This window comes from Acomys minous (genome assembly GCF_964271855.1).
Source record: "Acomys minous genome assembly, chromosome: 11".
NCBI lineage: Eukaryota > Metazoa > Chordata > Mammalia > Rodentia > Muridae > Acomys > Acomys minous.
In genome coordinates this window covers 96,571,572-96,589,216 of record NC_140492.1, presented here as the reverse complement: position 1 = coordinate 96,589,216, position 17,645 = coordinate 96,571,572, and the positions used below count along the sequence as shown (strand labels likewise).

Genomic DNA, 17,645 nt, shown 5'->3' with positions numbered 1-17,645 from the left:
GGCCAATCTTTGTCAAGCATTTTCTCAGTTGAGGCTCTCTATTCCAAAACAACCAGAGCTTGTGTGAGGTTGACAAAAATAAGTAACACAACACAAAACTACTAATCCACACAGCCAGGACATTGCCATGGATCCAGGCTGACCTCAAGCTCATGACCCTCACTTAAGTAGCATCATACACACCCAGCTAAGTTTTCTAAGTAGGATATTGGATGATACAGTTAATGACTATGGACTATGACATCCCAAGAAATAAAATTTTCTATTTTACTATGTCTCTAAAAGTGAACAGACAAAACTGCACAGCTATATACATATCTCTTTGATGGTAGGACAAAAATCTGTGAGAAAACTCTTCTGTCGCTGAAGATATGTCCACACTAACCAAGTTTCCACAGATTAATTCTCTAGGCAAAAAAACTTTTGGATTATTTGCCAATAAACAGTTTGAAAAATCACCAGGTGTGGTGATGCACACCTGTAATCCCAGCACTCAGGAGGCAGAGACAGGTGGATCACTGTGAGTTCGAGGCCAGCCTGGTCTACAAAGTGAATCCAGGATAGCCAGGGCTACACAGAGAAACTCTGTCTTGACAAGCCAACAAAACAAAATGAACAAAAACAGTTCGAAAAATCCTGTTTTTTATTATCTCTGGGACTAAAACTTCCAATTTCTTTCTTTATACAGAGTGGGGGGGGGGGAGCAAAAGATCTTGAGTTATATTTAAAATTCATTAAAAAATAAAAGTAGATAAAACCTCATAGTCAGGAAAATCTATCACTTATTCTTACAAAAAAATTTCATAAAAAGCATCAAGCTATAGTGTGCACGTTTTTGTTTTCTTTTTTTGGAGACAGGGGCTTAGTATGGAGCCCAGGCTAGCCTCAAACTCACACATCTCTGCATGTTCTGGGATTATAGGCTTGACCCACGGTACCTGGCAATACTATATTTTTATGAAGAAGTATAGATGATAATTGAAAGCAGAAACCTGTCAACTAAACATAAATCTTTAGTTATTTGAAAAAGACAAAACGAAAATGATATAAAATAACTTTTATTTACATAATTGTTTTATCTACAGAACATAGCTGCTTTCTTTAGAACAAGAAAATTTACAAATGACAAGATATTGCTTTTTTTGTCAAAAACTTCTTCAAGCAAGGTGGTATACACGGTCACTTGTAAACAGTGGATATTAATATTTTATTCTATGCCTTGCCTTAATAATTTATCAACGATTAGACTTTTAAGCCATGACTGGGCCACCTGCTAAGATGTAAAGGCCTTTAGTCACACCTCCTTGTGACATCATCCTTCCGGCATCACAGATCTGGCCACTATAAAGCTAAGCACTGATTGTGTTTCTCTTTCCAACACCTGTTTTGAGGCTGTAACAGCAGGACAATTTGTTGACTGACTTCATTTTCTATATAACAAATGCCCTTGTAGTCTTTATACAATAAATTACATCTTCCATAAAATCAGTTTGTTACAGACAAACAAAATACAGAGGTTAAAAAAATAAATATTATACAGGGATAAATAATAGTTTAGTCTCAGTGATCTAACCCAAGTAACACTAAGAAAAAAATCTTGCAGAACATAAAATTTTTAAAATTTACAAAATAGCATTGAAATAGCAATGTGAATTACCCATGATTTTGTGACATTAATCATACGAAATAAATGTGTACTTTCAAGAATTTCCATCTAATTTGTAGGTCTTCCTTTATAACAAAGACATTAAATCCTAAGTTTTACTCTAAGCCATAGAATGAGAAACAAGCTCACAGTAAGTCCAATGAATTAGCATCACTCTAGACTCACTGAGTTCTATGCTTTTGTTCAGAAAATTGAAAAGTTGCCATCATTTTGTCAATAGAAAAAGACAAAGATTACCAAGATGTAAAATTATTTTTCCGAATGAAGTATTGATTATTTCATAACACATTCAACAGTTTTGTTGTTTTTTTAAACCTCAGGCACATTTTACAAATAACTCCTACACACAGACATCAGCACCTTCAGAGAAGAACCACTGTAAGATGGGCACAATGGCACACGCCTATAAACACAGCTCTGGGGAGGCAGAGGCAGGTGGATCTTTGTGAGTTCGAGGCCAGCCTGGTCTGCAAAGTGAGTCCAGGACAGCCAGGGGTAAAAAGAGAAACTCTGTCTCAAAACCAGTAGAGTCCAGAGCTAGGAAGGCTCACTTGGTAAGGTGCTTGCCCAGCATGTGTGAACCTGCGGCTTCTACTACTAGCACAGCCTAAAAATGGACATGGTGCTACATGCCTGTAACCACAGACTGGAGGATCACAAATGAAGTACACCCTCCTCTACACAGAGTTCAGGCCAGTCTGGAACAAGGAAAACCCTGTGTTATGGGAAAAAAAGAAAACCACAGCCTAATGTGCTAGTCAGCCTTGCTCCTTCACTGGGCAGCGGCCACTAAGACCACTCACTTTACAGTTCAAAACATATTTTGTGGAAAAATTTCTAACTACCAAGCTAATGTATCATTCAATAAGGTTTTGTAATAAAATCAAACATATTTACTCTTTGAAGAGTTTAATTTGAACCAGAGAAAAACTGTACAGGGAAATAAGACACATAAATCATAAGCCTCAAAATTAACCTAAGTTCATAATGACAACATCACTGGCTTTGCTATGTCTTCCTGTCTTATTTTCTGCGTTAACATCAGAATCATGTTCTGTGGTTAAAGGAACACATGTCCCATGAGCAGAATTTAGTAGGGAAAATATCTATCACTAAACCTTTTTGTCTTTTTAAAGGACTCATGTGTGTGTTTATGTCTATGTGTTGTGTATGTCTATATGTGTCTTAAGAAGATTCCGTTTTATAGGACAATTTGTCTCTTCTGTTAATTTTTTTCTTCCAATGAAAATCCCGAGATAATAGAAGAAATAAGAAAAGCAAAATGCACAGTACAAATTCAATATACTAAAGTATAAGTATTCAAAATATAGACACTACCTTAACATTAGTTATGACATTTTAAAACAGCAATAAAAGTAAAGAGGAAGGAGACAAATTATTTGTTAATGTTTTCTTTACCCAAATCTGATAAATGAAAATAATTAAGTTGGGATATACTTTTAAATAAAAAATGTAAAAATAAATAATCTCTTTGATGTGCCACCTTTATAAGTAGCAAGTTTAAATACTAGATCTTCAGTTAACACCAATGTTACATCACCATGAATTAGAAAAATACATAGTTTTTTCCAGTCAAATAGCTGATAATAGAAAAGTTTTAACTTTACCAAAGTGGAGTTTCACAATTTGCTTTCATATTCTTAACAGGCAACTAAACAGACCTTCATCACCCTCAAAACAAACAAACAAACAAACAAACAAAAAACCAAAAAACCAAAAACCTAGAAGCAAAGCAAATCCATCTTTACAAAAGAAGGTCCTACCAATCAGACACGAAGCACATCAGCACTGTGATTTCTGCAGATATGTATCCACACAGTCCCCAGTCCAGATGGGATCTGCACAGGACTAGTCAAGTGTAAACAAGTTACGATGTCTGTCAGCACAGAGAACAGTCTTAATTGCTTGGGATTTCCAAAATACAGGGTCAATAAGAATGAAATACTTTCCACTGATTATAAAAACTTCAAATTAAGCTCAATAAATATTCAAAATTGACCTAAATAAAAACAGGCAGTGGTGTTTTTCTAACACTGCTCTGGAAATTTCAAACTCATTACAAAAATAGAAAGAAAAAAAGGAAAAACCCAGAGTGTTTTATTCTGTTTCATCCACTTCAATGAAGATGTTATCGAAGACAAACTCTGAGACTGTGGTCACCTCCTCTTCCGATGCTCGTTTTGGCCCATTTTTACATTTTTCTTTTTGCAATGGCTGATCAGAAGAAACCTAGGATGATAATGAAACTAAACTGTAATACAATGTTTATATATTGCTAGTGAGGACTGGTACATTGCTTGCCTAGCTGGTATGAGATGCTGGGCTCAATCTGAAAGAAAGAAAGAAAGAAAGAAAGAAAGAAAGAAAGAAAGAAAGAAAGAAAGAAAGAAAGAAAGAAAGAAAGAGTGAACCAATCCTAGACAAGGAAGCTCTTTAGTGTTTAATAGTAAGGCAACTTCTGTAGCATAAGCAAGGGGCTTCCTGGGGAGACAGCGCAGTGATTACAGCACTTGCTGCATAAGCAAGAGGTTGATAGTCTGGATATCCAGAACCCACACAAGTGCTCCGTAGGCGTGATGGCTAGAGGTCAATCTCAAGCCTCTACACAGGTGTGCACATACAGGTGGACACACAGAAAAGAAAAAAAAGAAGGAAGCTAAATTGTTAATATCTATTATTAAGCAAATTATAGTATGATTACTTTATCTTGATTCTCAGGAAAGCAAATTTTAATGTACAAAACTAAATCACTGTTAAGTTTGCAACTAAAGCGTTTCAATTCCTAGAGTAAGACTAGAAGCTCAATAGAAAAATCAAAATTAGCATATTTATACATCTAAAAACACAAAAAAGTAGCCAGGTGTGGTGGCGCACGCCTTTAATCTCAGCACTTGGGAGGCAGAGGCAGGTGGATTGCTGTGAGTTCCAGGCCAGTCTGGTCTACAAAGTGAGTCCAGGCCAGCCAAGGATACACAGAGAGACCCTGTCTTGGGAAAAAAAAAAAAAAAGGAAAACAAAAACCAAAAAAGCAGCAAAATACCAACACATGAACAAATACATACACCAATGAAATAGATAAAAGTTTAACGTATATCTATGTGTATAGAAATTTATTATTTTTAAATAATCCATGCACATGTATGAATCTCCGCATGATTTTATGTGCAGCACACGCAGAACTAGAATTAGACAGCCGCACCCTCTCGTGGGTGCTGGGACCTCTGCAAGAGCAGTGCTCGCTCTCCAGTCTCCAAGAGTCCATTGTTAGATGGCGAACTCCCATGAACACATGGGCGGGCCTAACTGGACCCTGTCTCCAAAAAAATGAAAGTTTTATAAAAATGAGAAAAAGTTGGGGTATTTGATTACTGACTATACAGCCACATGTTGAAAAGTTAGACCTATATCTTACACAAAAAAATTCTAATGACACAAAGGTTTAAATTTAAAAACATGGGCAGGCAGTGGCAGTCCATGCCTTTAATCCCAGCACTTGGGAGGCAGAGGCAAGAGATCTCCATGAGTTCAAGGCTAGCCAAAAGGGAGCAAGTTCCAGGGTAGCCAGAGCTGTTTCACAGAGAAAGCCTGTGTTGGAAAACACAGAAACAAAAACAAAAAACAATAATAACCTATTATAACAAGCCATGGAATGATATTTTCAACTCCTGGATTAGGAAAATGATTGTCTTTTGAAATGATTTAAAAATCCAAAGGCAAAAGGATTTTGACAAATTTACCTACACGAAACTAAAAAATGTCTGCATGGCAAAAGCAAAAACAATATGGAATATAAGAAACATTGCAACCTGTATCACAGAAGGTGCCTTTTCCTTGAGATCTTATATGAATCACTATGAAAGTAAAGACAATTTTTCTAAAAAGTTAAATACCCAGCAAACAGTGTAAGTGACTCACATAGAAGTTAAGCCTCACACAGTATGTGCTGAAGCTGGGCATGGTGGCGCACGACTCTAATCCCAGCACTCGGGGAGGAAGAGGCAGGTGGATCGCTGTGAGTTTGAGGCCAGCCTGGTCTACAAAGCGAGTCCAGGACAACCAGGGCTACACAGAGAAACCCTGTCTTGAAAACAACAAAACAAAAACCCCTGTTTCAAATAAATACAAACAAAAATTGTCTGTGATATATCCATACCACAGAATACTATTTTGCAACAAAAGGTAACAAACTACTAAAATCAGAAATAGACCACAATTTCCAGGCCAACCTGGGCTACACAGTGAGTTCACAAGATAGAACTATATAATGAAATGTCACCTCGAAATAATAAAAATAAAAATAAGTAAAACAAACCACCAGAAAAATTGACACATTATTATTATTATACAAAACTACCTGAATGGACATTCAGGAAACTATGTTAGTGGGAGGGAATAAAACAAACCACCAGAAAAATGAGCACATTATTATTATTATTATTATTATTATTATTATTATTATTATTATTATTATTATTATTATTATACAAAACTATCTGAGTGGATGTTCAGGAAGCTATGTTAGTGGGAGGGGCGCTAACCTTCAATGTGTAACTCAACTTCGGTAACATCTCTGAGATGACAGACTTAGTGACGATTATCAAGGGAGGGGAGGGAGGGGGCAGGCCACAAGTACGGACAATGCAAAGGATCTCCGTAGGTGCTCTGCATCCTGGAATATTAGCACTACCGGAAACTGCGTGAGAGGTGGATGGAATTTTGTTTATTTGGGGGGGGGGGGCACTATATCTTACAACTGCATGTTAAATTTACAATGATCTCAAAATGCAAATTTTGAGAGAAAGAGCAAGTAAGAGAGAGAAAAAGCTCTTTACTATTTCACAAAGGTCTCTAAGACATATTGGCCTTTTGTTTGTTTTGACAAAGACCAGATAGAAAATAACATGTTCTTTATGTAAAAAGGAGAGAGATCTGGATATGATGGCAAGAGCTGGCAATCTCATAAATCTGTGGAAAGGGAACACTTCAATAATACATTCTTTAATATGTAATTTTGAAACAAAAATTCAAAGTTAGTATTTTTATTCTGAAAAAAAGGAAAAAAAAAAAAACCCAAACCCAGCAACCTTGAATTTTGCCTTACATCATACACCGAAGTCAATAACCATGAACAAAATAAAGCCCTCAAAACTGATTATTAAAATTTTTATATAAAAAGCTTTTAATAAAACCTTTGTTTTGAATGTTCCTACATAGCCAAGGCTGTCCTTGAATCTGTAATCCTCCTGCCTTGGCCTCCCTTGTGCTTGTTATATATAGGGATGAATTACTATGCCCACTCAGTTGGAGAATCAAACTAATCCTAATCAAAAAGGTCTAAGAAACCAATAAATAAATAGACTGAAAAACTAATACATAATAAATACATTAATACACAAATAAATACATTAATAAATACAACTAAAAATCTAGTAAATATATTTTCAAAACCCAAGTCACTAGTAATTAAGAAAATGCAAATTCCTACTATTTTCACTCCTCCATCATATTTAACAAAAAGATAGACTTGTTTGAGACACTAGTATTTAACACTGGTCATGCTGTGTTTACACTGGTACCGTCACACAGCTAACTGCGACAAGTGCTCTGTAGGACGACCTGACAGCGATGCTGATGCTGATAAAGTGGCTCACTGTAAGGCATTTTCCTAGGACTCATGAAGCCCAAGTTCATCCCCAGCACTGTGGGAGAACTAGTAATAACAATTATTGTAGCAGTGATAAGTCAGTATGTAGAGGGTCACAGATTGTTTTTCTTCATCTTAGTACTTGTCATTATACAGCTTGAGGACGCATATTTCTTTGAATTTTTACATGTCAGGACACTTTTTCCTAAGACAAGTAAAACTACAAACTGTACTTCATTTGGCTTCTAAGGGTCACAGAGTCTTCGGACTGAAGGAATGGCAAGGTATTTTCTGGCTAGGTAGGTGTGCATGTGTGTTAGTTAGTTAAATGGAATTGTACTGAAATAACTTCTGACATCCAACTGCAAACAAACTCTGTCTGTCCTGGTTCAGATGCCAGCTACATCTCACACAGCACAAAGCACGGCAGCCCTCACATACCTGAGCTGCTGAACTCCCAGCACTATCCGACTGCGCTTCGGGAACACATGGCGACGAGAGAGGAGCAGAAGATTCTGGACTTTTTTTCTGGCTGGCATTAATTGGATTAGATTTCTTCAAATTCCGTCGTGATATAGGTATTTGAGGCTTAAGGCGCTTCTTACTATGGGTCTGAGTCACTTCGTCAGATTCTAAACTATTTTTTGGACATATTAAAGATAAAAATCCCAAAGGTCTTCTTCCAGGTCTAGAAATGAAAATGCGAAGATATTGAAACAAATATGTACACGTACACACAGACACACACTGATTTTTGTTGTTGATTTAATACGAGGCCTTTTTATGTGTATTACAATCTCCCCGAGTCGGCCTCTTACGTACATTACGCTATGTTAACAGGTGTGTGTTATCGCACTTAGCGAGGCACATTCTTATACCTATCAGGCATGGTGGCACACGCCTGAATTCCAGTACTCCAGAGGCAGAGACAGGTGGGTCTCTGAGTCCCAGGCCAGGCAGGAATACACAGTGAAGACTGGGCCTCAAAAAACTAAAACAAAGACACATTCTTAATGTAACTGTATTTCTATTAAGGCTAAAGTGGTATACGTTGTTAAGTGCTAGTTAATAAAGTGTAACAAAGACACTACAGTATGATGTGTCTCGGTGACAGAGGCAAGGCTGCCCAAGTGTCTAAGTGTACATAAGTCAGCTGGGGGTGTTATTAAAAATGGAGCTCTGGCTTTGAAACAGGTGAGGCCGGAGTCAAGCGCACCAGGACCCTAAGTTTAGGAGGCAGCTGTGCAGATGGCGCAGCACACATCTGCTTCTGCATGTGGCAGAGCCCACGGCCCCAAAGCCAAGGCTACATGGCGCAGCACACACCTGCTCCTGCGTGCGGCAGAGCCCACGGCCATGAAGCTAAGGCTGCACAGCGCAGCACACGCCTGCTCCTGTGTGCAGCAAAGCCCATGGCCCCGAAGCCAAGGCTGCGTGGCGCAGCACACTCCTGCTCCTGTGTGCGGCAGAGCCCACGGCCCTGCACTCCCTCTGCTTCTCAACTTGCTTCAACCCAAACCTGACAATGCTTTCTTATCCTTTCCTAATTTCAGTGAGCCCTAAGGGACAGGAAAGATGTTAATGAGTTTTACTTTCTGTATTAATAATAATAATAATAATAATAATAATTATTATTATTATTATTATTATTATTATTATTATTAATAGATGAAGTAGGTTTGTTTTGGTTTTTCCCCATGGTTTTTTGAGACACGGTTTCTCTGTGTAGCTCTGGCTGTCCTGGAACTCATTATGCAGACCAGGCTGGCCTCAAACTCACAGGAATCTATCTGTTTAGCGTTGGGATTAAAGGTTATGTGTCAGGACTAAAGGTCCAGCCCACCATGCCCAGCTTGAAATAAAGCCTTGTAAAGACACACATGTCGGGCTGGAGAGATGGCTCAAAGGTTAAGAGCACCGGCTGCTCTTCCAAAGGTCCTGAGTTCAACTCCCAGCAACTATAATGAGATCTTCTGGCATGCAGGCACACATGCAGCCAGAATACTATAAAAACAGCAAATAAATAAATCTCAAGAAAAAAAAAAGACATGCATGCCTTTTCCACTTAGTGAAAGCTAGTGCCTGTTATCCTAAACTTACCGGGTTAAAGTTTCTGATGCAGCTGACAACAGTAATTATTAACTACTGTAAGACTTCTTTCTAGTGTGTATGTGAAAACAATGTGGCAGCAGGAGGTATGGACCCAAAGAGAAGCCCATACTAAATGCCACAAGGAAACAAAACGACACATTATTTGGAATTTGAATAAAGCAACTTCCAGAGCCAGGACAACAACTCTATGTTGTCTCATCTCACCTACATGTTTGTTCCACACAACACAGTATGTTATGTGTTCATCAAAACGGTGGCCATAAGCAGGCTGGTGAAGGAGCGCACCGTGTTCTGAGGCTCTGCTGTCTGACAGTTTCTGTAAAGCTCAGCTGCAGTCACATGGAGTACACCTGTAGGTCTGTGCTGTCCATCTTCCTTTACATAACAGACCAAGGCTACATCTACAGAGCAACGCGGCCCTGGGTTTCACGTCCTGCCATGCCTGCTGCATATCATATAGCTTCTCCTCACCCGGAGGCAGAGGGACAGTCACTAAAGAGACCCAAACAATACCTGGTCAGAGGGGGTTTCGAAGATGACGCCATGCTGCCCCTTTGTGCAGAATTGGAAGCAGGATCAGTTTTCGCTTCTTTACCAGACACCACCTCGTCCTGAGGCAGTTGAGCCATGGGCATTCCTACACGTGCATCTCCTACTGCATCAAGTGATCCTGATGATTCCATTTCCTGAAAAGTTGGTTCACTGTGTTCCTTCTGAGGTTCTGAGGTTGTGTGTGTGTTCTCTGAGGTAGGGGAAATGTCTTGTCCTATGCAAGACTCCTCTTCAAAGAGAAAAAACAGGAGAGAGTGCAGATATTGAAACATTTTTTAAAAAAAGTCAATTAACCCTGAATATCGTATTCTATACAAACCTAGCTCTCCAAGGACAATTTACATTATGCCCAGTGGAGCAGCCTATTAGGAATTATTGGTTAAAGTAGGAAACGGTGGCATGAGCCTATAATCACAGCACTCAAAGGCTAAAATTAAAAAACTGCTGCATGAGCTTGAGGCCAGCCTGAGGCTACACAGGGTTCCAGGCTAGCCTGGCCAATAGAGTGAGACCCTATCTCAAAACAAAACCAAACAACACAAAACAAAAAGACAAAAGAATAAGTCATACATACATACATACATACATACATACATACATACATACGACAGATCAAGAAAATGACTTGGAGAAAAGGGAGGTTGCCAAGACAGTGGATCAACACAGCCTCCATGTGACACCAGGATTGACAATAGTCAGAAAAACAAAGTATAGGCTCTACACCGAAGAGTAAAAGAACAAGAGCATCAGTGGAAAAGAGATCATAGGACCACTGAAAAGCATGCAGTAATTGAAAAGTTAAGCAGCAAAAACAAGAAGAAATCAAGCCAGGCATGGTGGAGCATGCCTTTAATACCTGCAATTAATTAGGAGGCAGAGGCAGAAAGATCTCTGTGAAGGCAGCAGCCTGGAGTACACAGTGAGTTCCAGGATAGAGGGGGCTACATATTGTGACTCTGCATATGGTGATACATGGCCAGAATCCCAGCACTTGGGAGGCAAAGGCAGAAAATTTGCCATAAGTTCAAGAAGAGACAATGAAACCTTGTCTTAAAAAACAATGATCTGGGGCTGGAGAGATGGCTCAGAGGTTAACAGCACTGGCTGCTCTTCCAGAGGTCCTGAGTTCAATTCCAAGCAACCACATGATGGCTCACAACCATCCATAATGAGATCTAGTGCCCTCTTGCAGTGTGTAGGTGTACATGTAGGCAGAACACTGTATACATAATAAATAAATAAATAAATAAATAAATAAATAAATAAATAAAACAATTATCTGCCTCGCCAATGTATAAACTGGCAAACTACAACACAGAAACACAAGAAATATTAAAAGGCAAGTCAACATGACTCCTCCTGAACTGGGAAAAGGCATGAGGAACTCAAGTCTACTGGTAAAAATGATCAACAATTTCAAAAACACAGCAAGCAAATAAATAAAGAAATCAATTCAGGGCCCAGGGAAGACTCAGCAACATGGATGTAAAAGAAGGCACAGAAACTGAGATTTGGGATGGGAATGGAGGTATAGAGAGAGCAGGGACAGGCAGAGGAGAACAAACACAAATAAAAATGCTAAAAATCAAAAAATAAATTAAAATTAAAACTACAGAGGAAAGCACTAACAATAGGTCAGACCATCCTGCTCCCAAAGATATTAATAAAATTACAGCATAGAACTGTAGCAATAGAAACAGCATGTATTAGCACAAAACAGTCATGCAGTACAGTAGAATAAAGGAATAGAAACAAATATGCAGTTACAGCCATCTGATATTTCAACAAAAGTAATAAAACACTGGAGAAAAAATAGCTCAACAAATAGTGCTGAGAAAACTGTCATGAAGAATGAATGAAGCTAGTTAGCTATTTTTTTTATCCTGTATAAAACTCAATTTAAAATGTATCAAAGTATCAGAGTAAGTTTGAAATACCTAGAGTGAAATATAAGAAAAATACTTCAAAATACAAGCATAGATAAGGACTTTTAGAATATTATTCCTCTTAAACGTATATCTAAGGTTTTTCAGACACCTGTTCTACCCATGATAATGGCTCTTAAAAACGTTTAAGAGAGGGTTCAGTGGTTTAAGGTATTGGATAAAAACGAATAGGGCTTTTACTTTAAGTTCTACCACATGTATCAGAAATAATCAAGACTACTTAGCAGAATATAAATTATCTCACTCACCTGTTTTCTCAAAAACATTTAATTCCTTTGAACATACCTGTTTCAAGAAAACATACAAGGTTTTAGAAAAGTAAAATTCTATCCTCTCTACCATGCTATAGAGAAAATGTGCATTTCCGAGAAAGCTCTAGAGTCAGAGGCAGAATTATACCACAAGTTAAACATTTGTGAAAAAAGAATATTGCTGGTATTAAGTCTGCTCTAGAGCACAGTGGAAAGGCGAAAGGCATCAGCTGTCTTATCTCAGTTGACGAATCTCAAAGACGGCAAGTGAAGCAGCCCCTCATTCTTACAGTACTGAGCACCCACGTCAGGGCCTCACACGAGCTAAGCAAGTGCTCCCCCACTGAGGGGCATCCCTGACCCCCAACCCAAGCACCTTTCAAAAGAGGCGATCAACAAACTATTATATCACGGCTATTTAGTAGTCTGTTTCAAAAATGCAAAGATGATCCAACATGTAAGGTCTATTGTATGACTTCACAAAGTCTAATATGATTCAAGAGGAGAAAAATCATACTTATTTACAGAACTATTCATTTGTTAGAAAAAAAATTAACAAAACGACTAAGGGTTTTGCAATGTTGTCCAAACTTAGTTCAAACTCTTAGATTCAACAAACAGAATCTTCTTTATGCTACTGTGGGCTGAAACCAGTACAGGAGAAAGCTGGCTGTGGCAGCACTTACCTATAATGCCATCCTGGAACACAGAGGCAGAATAATCCTGAGTTTTGAGTCCAGCCTGGGCTACATAACTAGACCGTTCTTATCTCAAAAGGAAAGGGGTGGGGGTTTAAAAAAAAAGGGGGAGAAACTTTGCATACACAGTATTTTTTGGAAAGGTTAAAACAAAGCTAATAACACAAGATCACAAATAAACCCAGCAGATTTTTTCTTCTTAAAATTTATTATTTTTATGTATAATATCTTGTCTGCATGCATGTCTGTGTATGATGTGAATATCAGATGCCCTTGGAGATCAGGAGCAGGCATCAGATCCACTGGGACACAAGTTACCTGTAGTTGTGAACCGCTATGTGGGTGCTAGGAATTGCACCCAGGTCCTCTGCAAGAGCGGCCAGTGCTTTTTAGCTTATGAGCCAACTCTTTAGGCCTAATCTTATTTTCCTAACATACCGACAACAGTGTGCACCTTTCATTTGTATTTTACATTTTTAAATGGGTGGGAGGGTGGAGTGTGAGTGTGGGTGGAGTCAGAGGGTACCTCTGGTGTCATCCTCAGGAATATTAGTCACCTCTTCGAAGAGAAGTCACTCACTGGCCTGGTACTCATCAATAGCCTAAGCTGCTTGAGCCCACGATCCTGTCCGCCTCGCCCCAGGCTCACAAGCACACGCAGCACACCCAGCATCTTTATTTGAGGACTGGAACTGAACACAGTTCCTCATGCTTTAACTCAAGTACTTTGTCCACTGAGTCCCTGCTCCCACATTTATCACTTACAAAATAAAAATAAAGTTATGACATTCAATATTAAAGTTATTGTTACTTACCAAGTCACCTCACAGTACACTAATTAAAACTTTATTCTATAGCAAAGAAAAGTTTAATCAATGGATCACAATAGTGACACACACCTATAATCTAAATACTCTAGGCCAGCGGTTCTCAAGCCACTGGTCACAACCTCCTTGGGGGTCACATACCAGACAGCCTGCATATCAGACATTTACATACCAGACAGCCTGCATATCAGACATTTACATACCAGACAGCCTGCATATCAGACATTTACATACCAGACAGCCTGCATATCAGACATTTACATTACAGATAGCCTGCATATCAGACATTTACATTACAATTCATAATAGCAGCAACATTACAGAAAGAAGCAGCAATGAAGTAATTTTACAGCTGGAGGTCACCACAACATGAGGAACTATATTACAGGGCCGCAGCATCAGGAAGGTTGAGAACCCTAGCTCCAGACACTAAAGCAGGGATTCATGAGTTTGAGCGCAGTTCGGAGGAAACAGAGAGACCCTATCTCAACCTAATAATCACAGCCAAACAAACCTACACACATACAGAGACATGGAATATAACTATACTCTCACCACCAGCAAGGCTAGGGCAAGACAATCGTGAGTTTGGGGGCAGCCTGGGCTACCCCAAGTTCCACAGCTAGACTCTGCCTTAGAGAAATAAGACAACAAAAACGTTCATCAGCAGACCTGGGGCACATATAGCTCAATGGCAGAGCGCCTGCCTAGCACAAACTAGGCCCTAGGCTTATTTCCCAGCAATGCAAAAATTAGCAACTAACGAATAAAAAAAACTTTTCTGATCTAGCTTTGCTTTCTACCTTTTTTTTTTTTTTTGGCTTTTTTGTTTTCTACCTTCTAATCAGAAGTGCAGTGTATGCCAAATAACATTAAAAAAAGCAAAGCAGAAAACGCTAACTTAAAAAAAAATCTGTATAAAAAAGGTAGTTTAAAAAAAACTAAATATTTGCATCTCATTAACATACATTAAAAAAAAAGATCCATTTAAAAAATGTCATGCTTTTAATCCAGCACTCAGGAGGCAGAAGCAGGCAAATCTCTGAGTTTGAGGCCAGCCTGGTCAACAGAGCATGTTCCAGGACAGATAGAAATACCCAGAGAAACTCTGTCTTGAAAAATAAAATACAAAATAAATTAAGATCAACAATACATTTTAAAAACAAGTAAAGAATATAGAAGTCATTTCACAGAGAAAGAAACAGAAATAAGTAGTTTTCAAACACATGGAAAGATGCTTAATTTTTACCAATAATCACACAAAAAATAAGAATATGAAATACAAGCCGGGCATGGTGGCACGCACCTTTAATTCCACCACTCAGGAGGCAGAGGCAGATGGATCACTGTGAGTTCGAGGCCAGCCTGGTTTACAAAGTGAGTCCAGGACAGCAAGGGATACATAGAGAAACCCTGTCTCAGCATACAAACAGAATATGGAATACTAAGTTTTTCCTATCAGATAAATGACAGTGATACTTTCTTTGTCTGTTAGCAAGAACTGTTGGCCTTCAACTTTTCCTTTAAGAACATAGTTTTAAATTGACTTTTCACGGTGACATTACAGATTATGACCAATATAAGAAACATAACAAAAGCAAGAGGATACTAGGAAACTCGTGACACAGTGAACAGGACCTTGGTCTCTGTAGCGTGACTGGACTCCCTGTGGTAGTGATGACTGAGCTACGTCTGTAATGTTTATAAGGAAATGCTCCACACAGAGGGGAGCAAATGAAATGCCTCAGGACACGATGGATTTACAGAGCATTCTAGGAATTGAAAGAGAGCCACTGTGGCTAGAAACTGAGATGGAGACTAGCACAAAATGCACATGAAGCCTTGGAAGATCTTTTACTCCTGAGAGCAAGAAGGGGAGATTACTATTGGCTTTTACACATCAGAAAGTTCACTCAGAGCCCTCAAGCTGTTAGTCAACAGCCCATAGTTGCTACGTAGGTGGCAGAGTGAAGATCCGGATTGCTATGAAGTTAGTAGCTTTACTTTCAGCTTTATTTTCCTGATTACTGTTCATCAATTACTTCTCTGAACTGGATAAAAATGACCACCCCAAACTACATTGACCTGGATTATGTATGACAAGAAGTGAGAGAAATATTTTTTCATATGTCTGTCCACTGCGTGCACACGTGTGTGTGTGTGTGTGTGTGTGTGTGTGTGTGTGTGTGTGTGTGTGTGTGTGTGTAAAGGTTTAGAGACACATGGGAAGAACAGAAACCAGGCACTTACTTAACAGTCTAATCTTACCTCGGAGGCACATTCTTCACGATCAACTCCTGGAGTAAGTGAGGACTTTTTGGCAGGAGGAACATGAATGCTTTCATCAGGACTGCAGCGAAATCTCTTCCTAGATGTAAGATCCAAACTAGCAGAAGGCTGCTCAGAATCACCACTTCCAGAAGGTGATGCACACGTGGCATCTTCAACAATGGAATTTGCTTGTAAACTCCTACAGAAAACAAATCATGCAAAACCTGTGAATTAGAAGTTACTTAGTGAAGTGACTATTCCAATGAAAGTCCTAATGAGTATCAGAAATACAAGCTGGTAAGTAATGGCCACAGCAACAAAATAATAGTTTGGGTGCATTCATACTTAAAGCCTCACAACTTAAATTCAACTTAGAGCCAAGGAACACATAGTATTTTTCTTTTCTACAGAGCTTTCATTCTCAAATAACATACCAAACAAGTTTCACATGATGAAAAGTAGTACATCAGATCATGTCTCAAACACAACAAAAACTGTACGACACATATGATTTTGGGGGGTTATTTTTGTTTTTCCTTTTGCTCGTGTTTCTTTCATGTAGCTCTGGATGCCCAGGAACTCTCTAAAAAAACTAGATGGTCTCAGCCTGCTGTGTGCTGGGATTAAAGGCACATTCCACCATAACTGTCCCAAGTATATGCATTTAAATGATATCCGCATCAAATATAAAAACATGTTGTATTCTTCACGTGACCACATAATTACTGAATAAGATCTCCACAAGTGTCACCAAGAATGTCATAGGACTCACTTTTATAAAACACATAACACTGATGTAAAGGACAGATAGGCCCCAATACAGTAATAGTGAGTCTTTCCATACCCAACTCTCAACAATATGGATGCACAGACAAAGCACCCACAAAGAAATACGTTAAGCTGCACTGGTCTGGCGCTTTGTATTGCCACAGGAGATTCTTACTGTTTACAAGCAAACTATCACATACCTCACGTATTGCTGTTTACCCTTGCCTAAGAAATTATTCCTGATTGGTTTATTAAAAGGCCTAACCCTGGGCAGGGCAGAACGGGGTAGGTGTGGCCAATGTTTGTGGCAGGTACCGGAAGAAGGAGAAAGAAGGAGATTCAGCCACCGGAGAGGTCCATGAGGGACCAGGACAGAGCTCAGCAAGGAAAGGTACTAAGTGCAAGTATCTCTGGGACTTAAGCTAGGAGGAAACCAGATTAGTTTAAAGGGTTAAGAATACAGTAATAACTGCTCAGCTATTGTGCTGTGAAGCTTATTATTAAACAAATATAAAAGAGTCTCAATTATTTGTGTAATAGCCAGGTTAAGAGAGAAATTGAGAAGCAAACACAGTTATATAAAATTAACTTTAACATTGCACTAAGATCAAATGGATTTACAAAGAAGATTTAATAATAAATCTGCACAAACGCTTGATTAAAGAAATCAGAAGGGAAAATAAAAAATTCCTAACATCAAGGAATTCTGAAGATGGCTTAGTCAATAAAGTGCCCACCACAAGAATGAGGACTGAGGGCAGAGCTTCAGAGCCCACGTAACTAAGCAGACGCAGCAGTGTGAGCCTGCGACCTTAGAGCTTTTATTTATTTATTTATTTATTTATTTATTTATTTATTTATTTATTTATTTTTGGGGAAAGGGGAGGCA

General features: G+C 38.7%; 1 protein-coding gene across 1 annotated transcript in view; it reads right to left on the bottom strand.

The window, feature by feature from the left end:
• Window positions 1–1,042: 1,042 nt before the first annotated feature.
• Window positions 1,043–17,645, bottom strand: part of BDP1 (BDP1 general transcription factor IIIB subunit) — a 96,329-nt gene continuing 79,726 nt past the window's right edge. The window contains exons 36-40 of the mRNA XM_084801342.1: window positions 15,986–16,187; window positions 12,190–12,226; window positions 9,957–10,224; window positions 7,773–8,019; window positions 1,043–3,916 (exon numbers count right to left, since the gene is read on the bottom strand). Of these exons, the coding sequence (XP_084657468.1) occupies window positions 3,785–3,916; window positions 7,773–8,019; window positions 9,957–10,224; window positions 12,190–12,226; window positions 15,986–16,187 (886 nt within the window). The 3' untranslated portion in view covers window positions 1,043–3,784. The remainder of the gene's footprint in view (window positions 3,917–7,772; window positions 8,020–9,956; window positions 10,225–12,189; window positions 12,227–15,985; window positions 16,188–17,645) is intronic.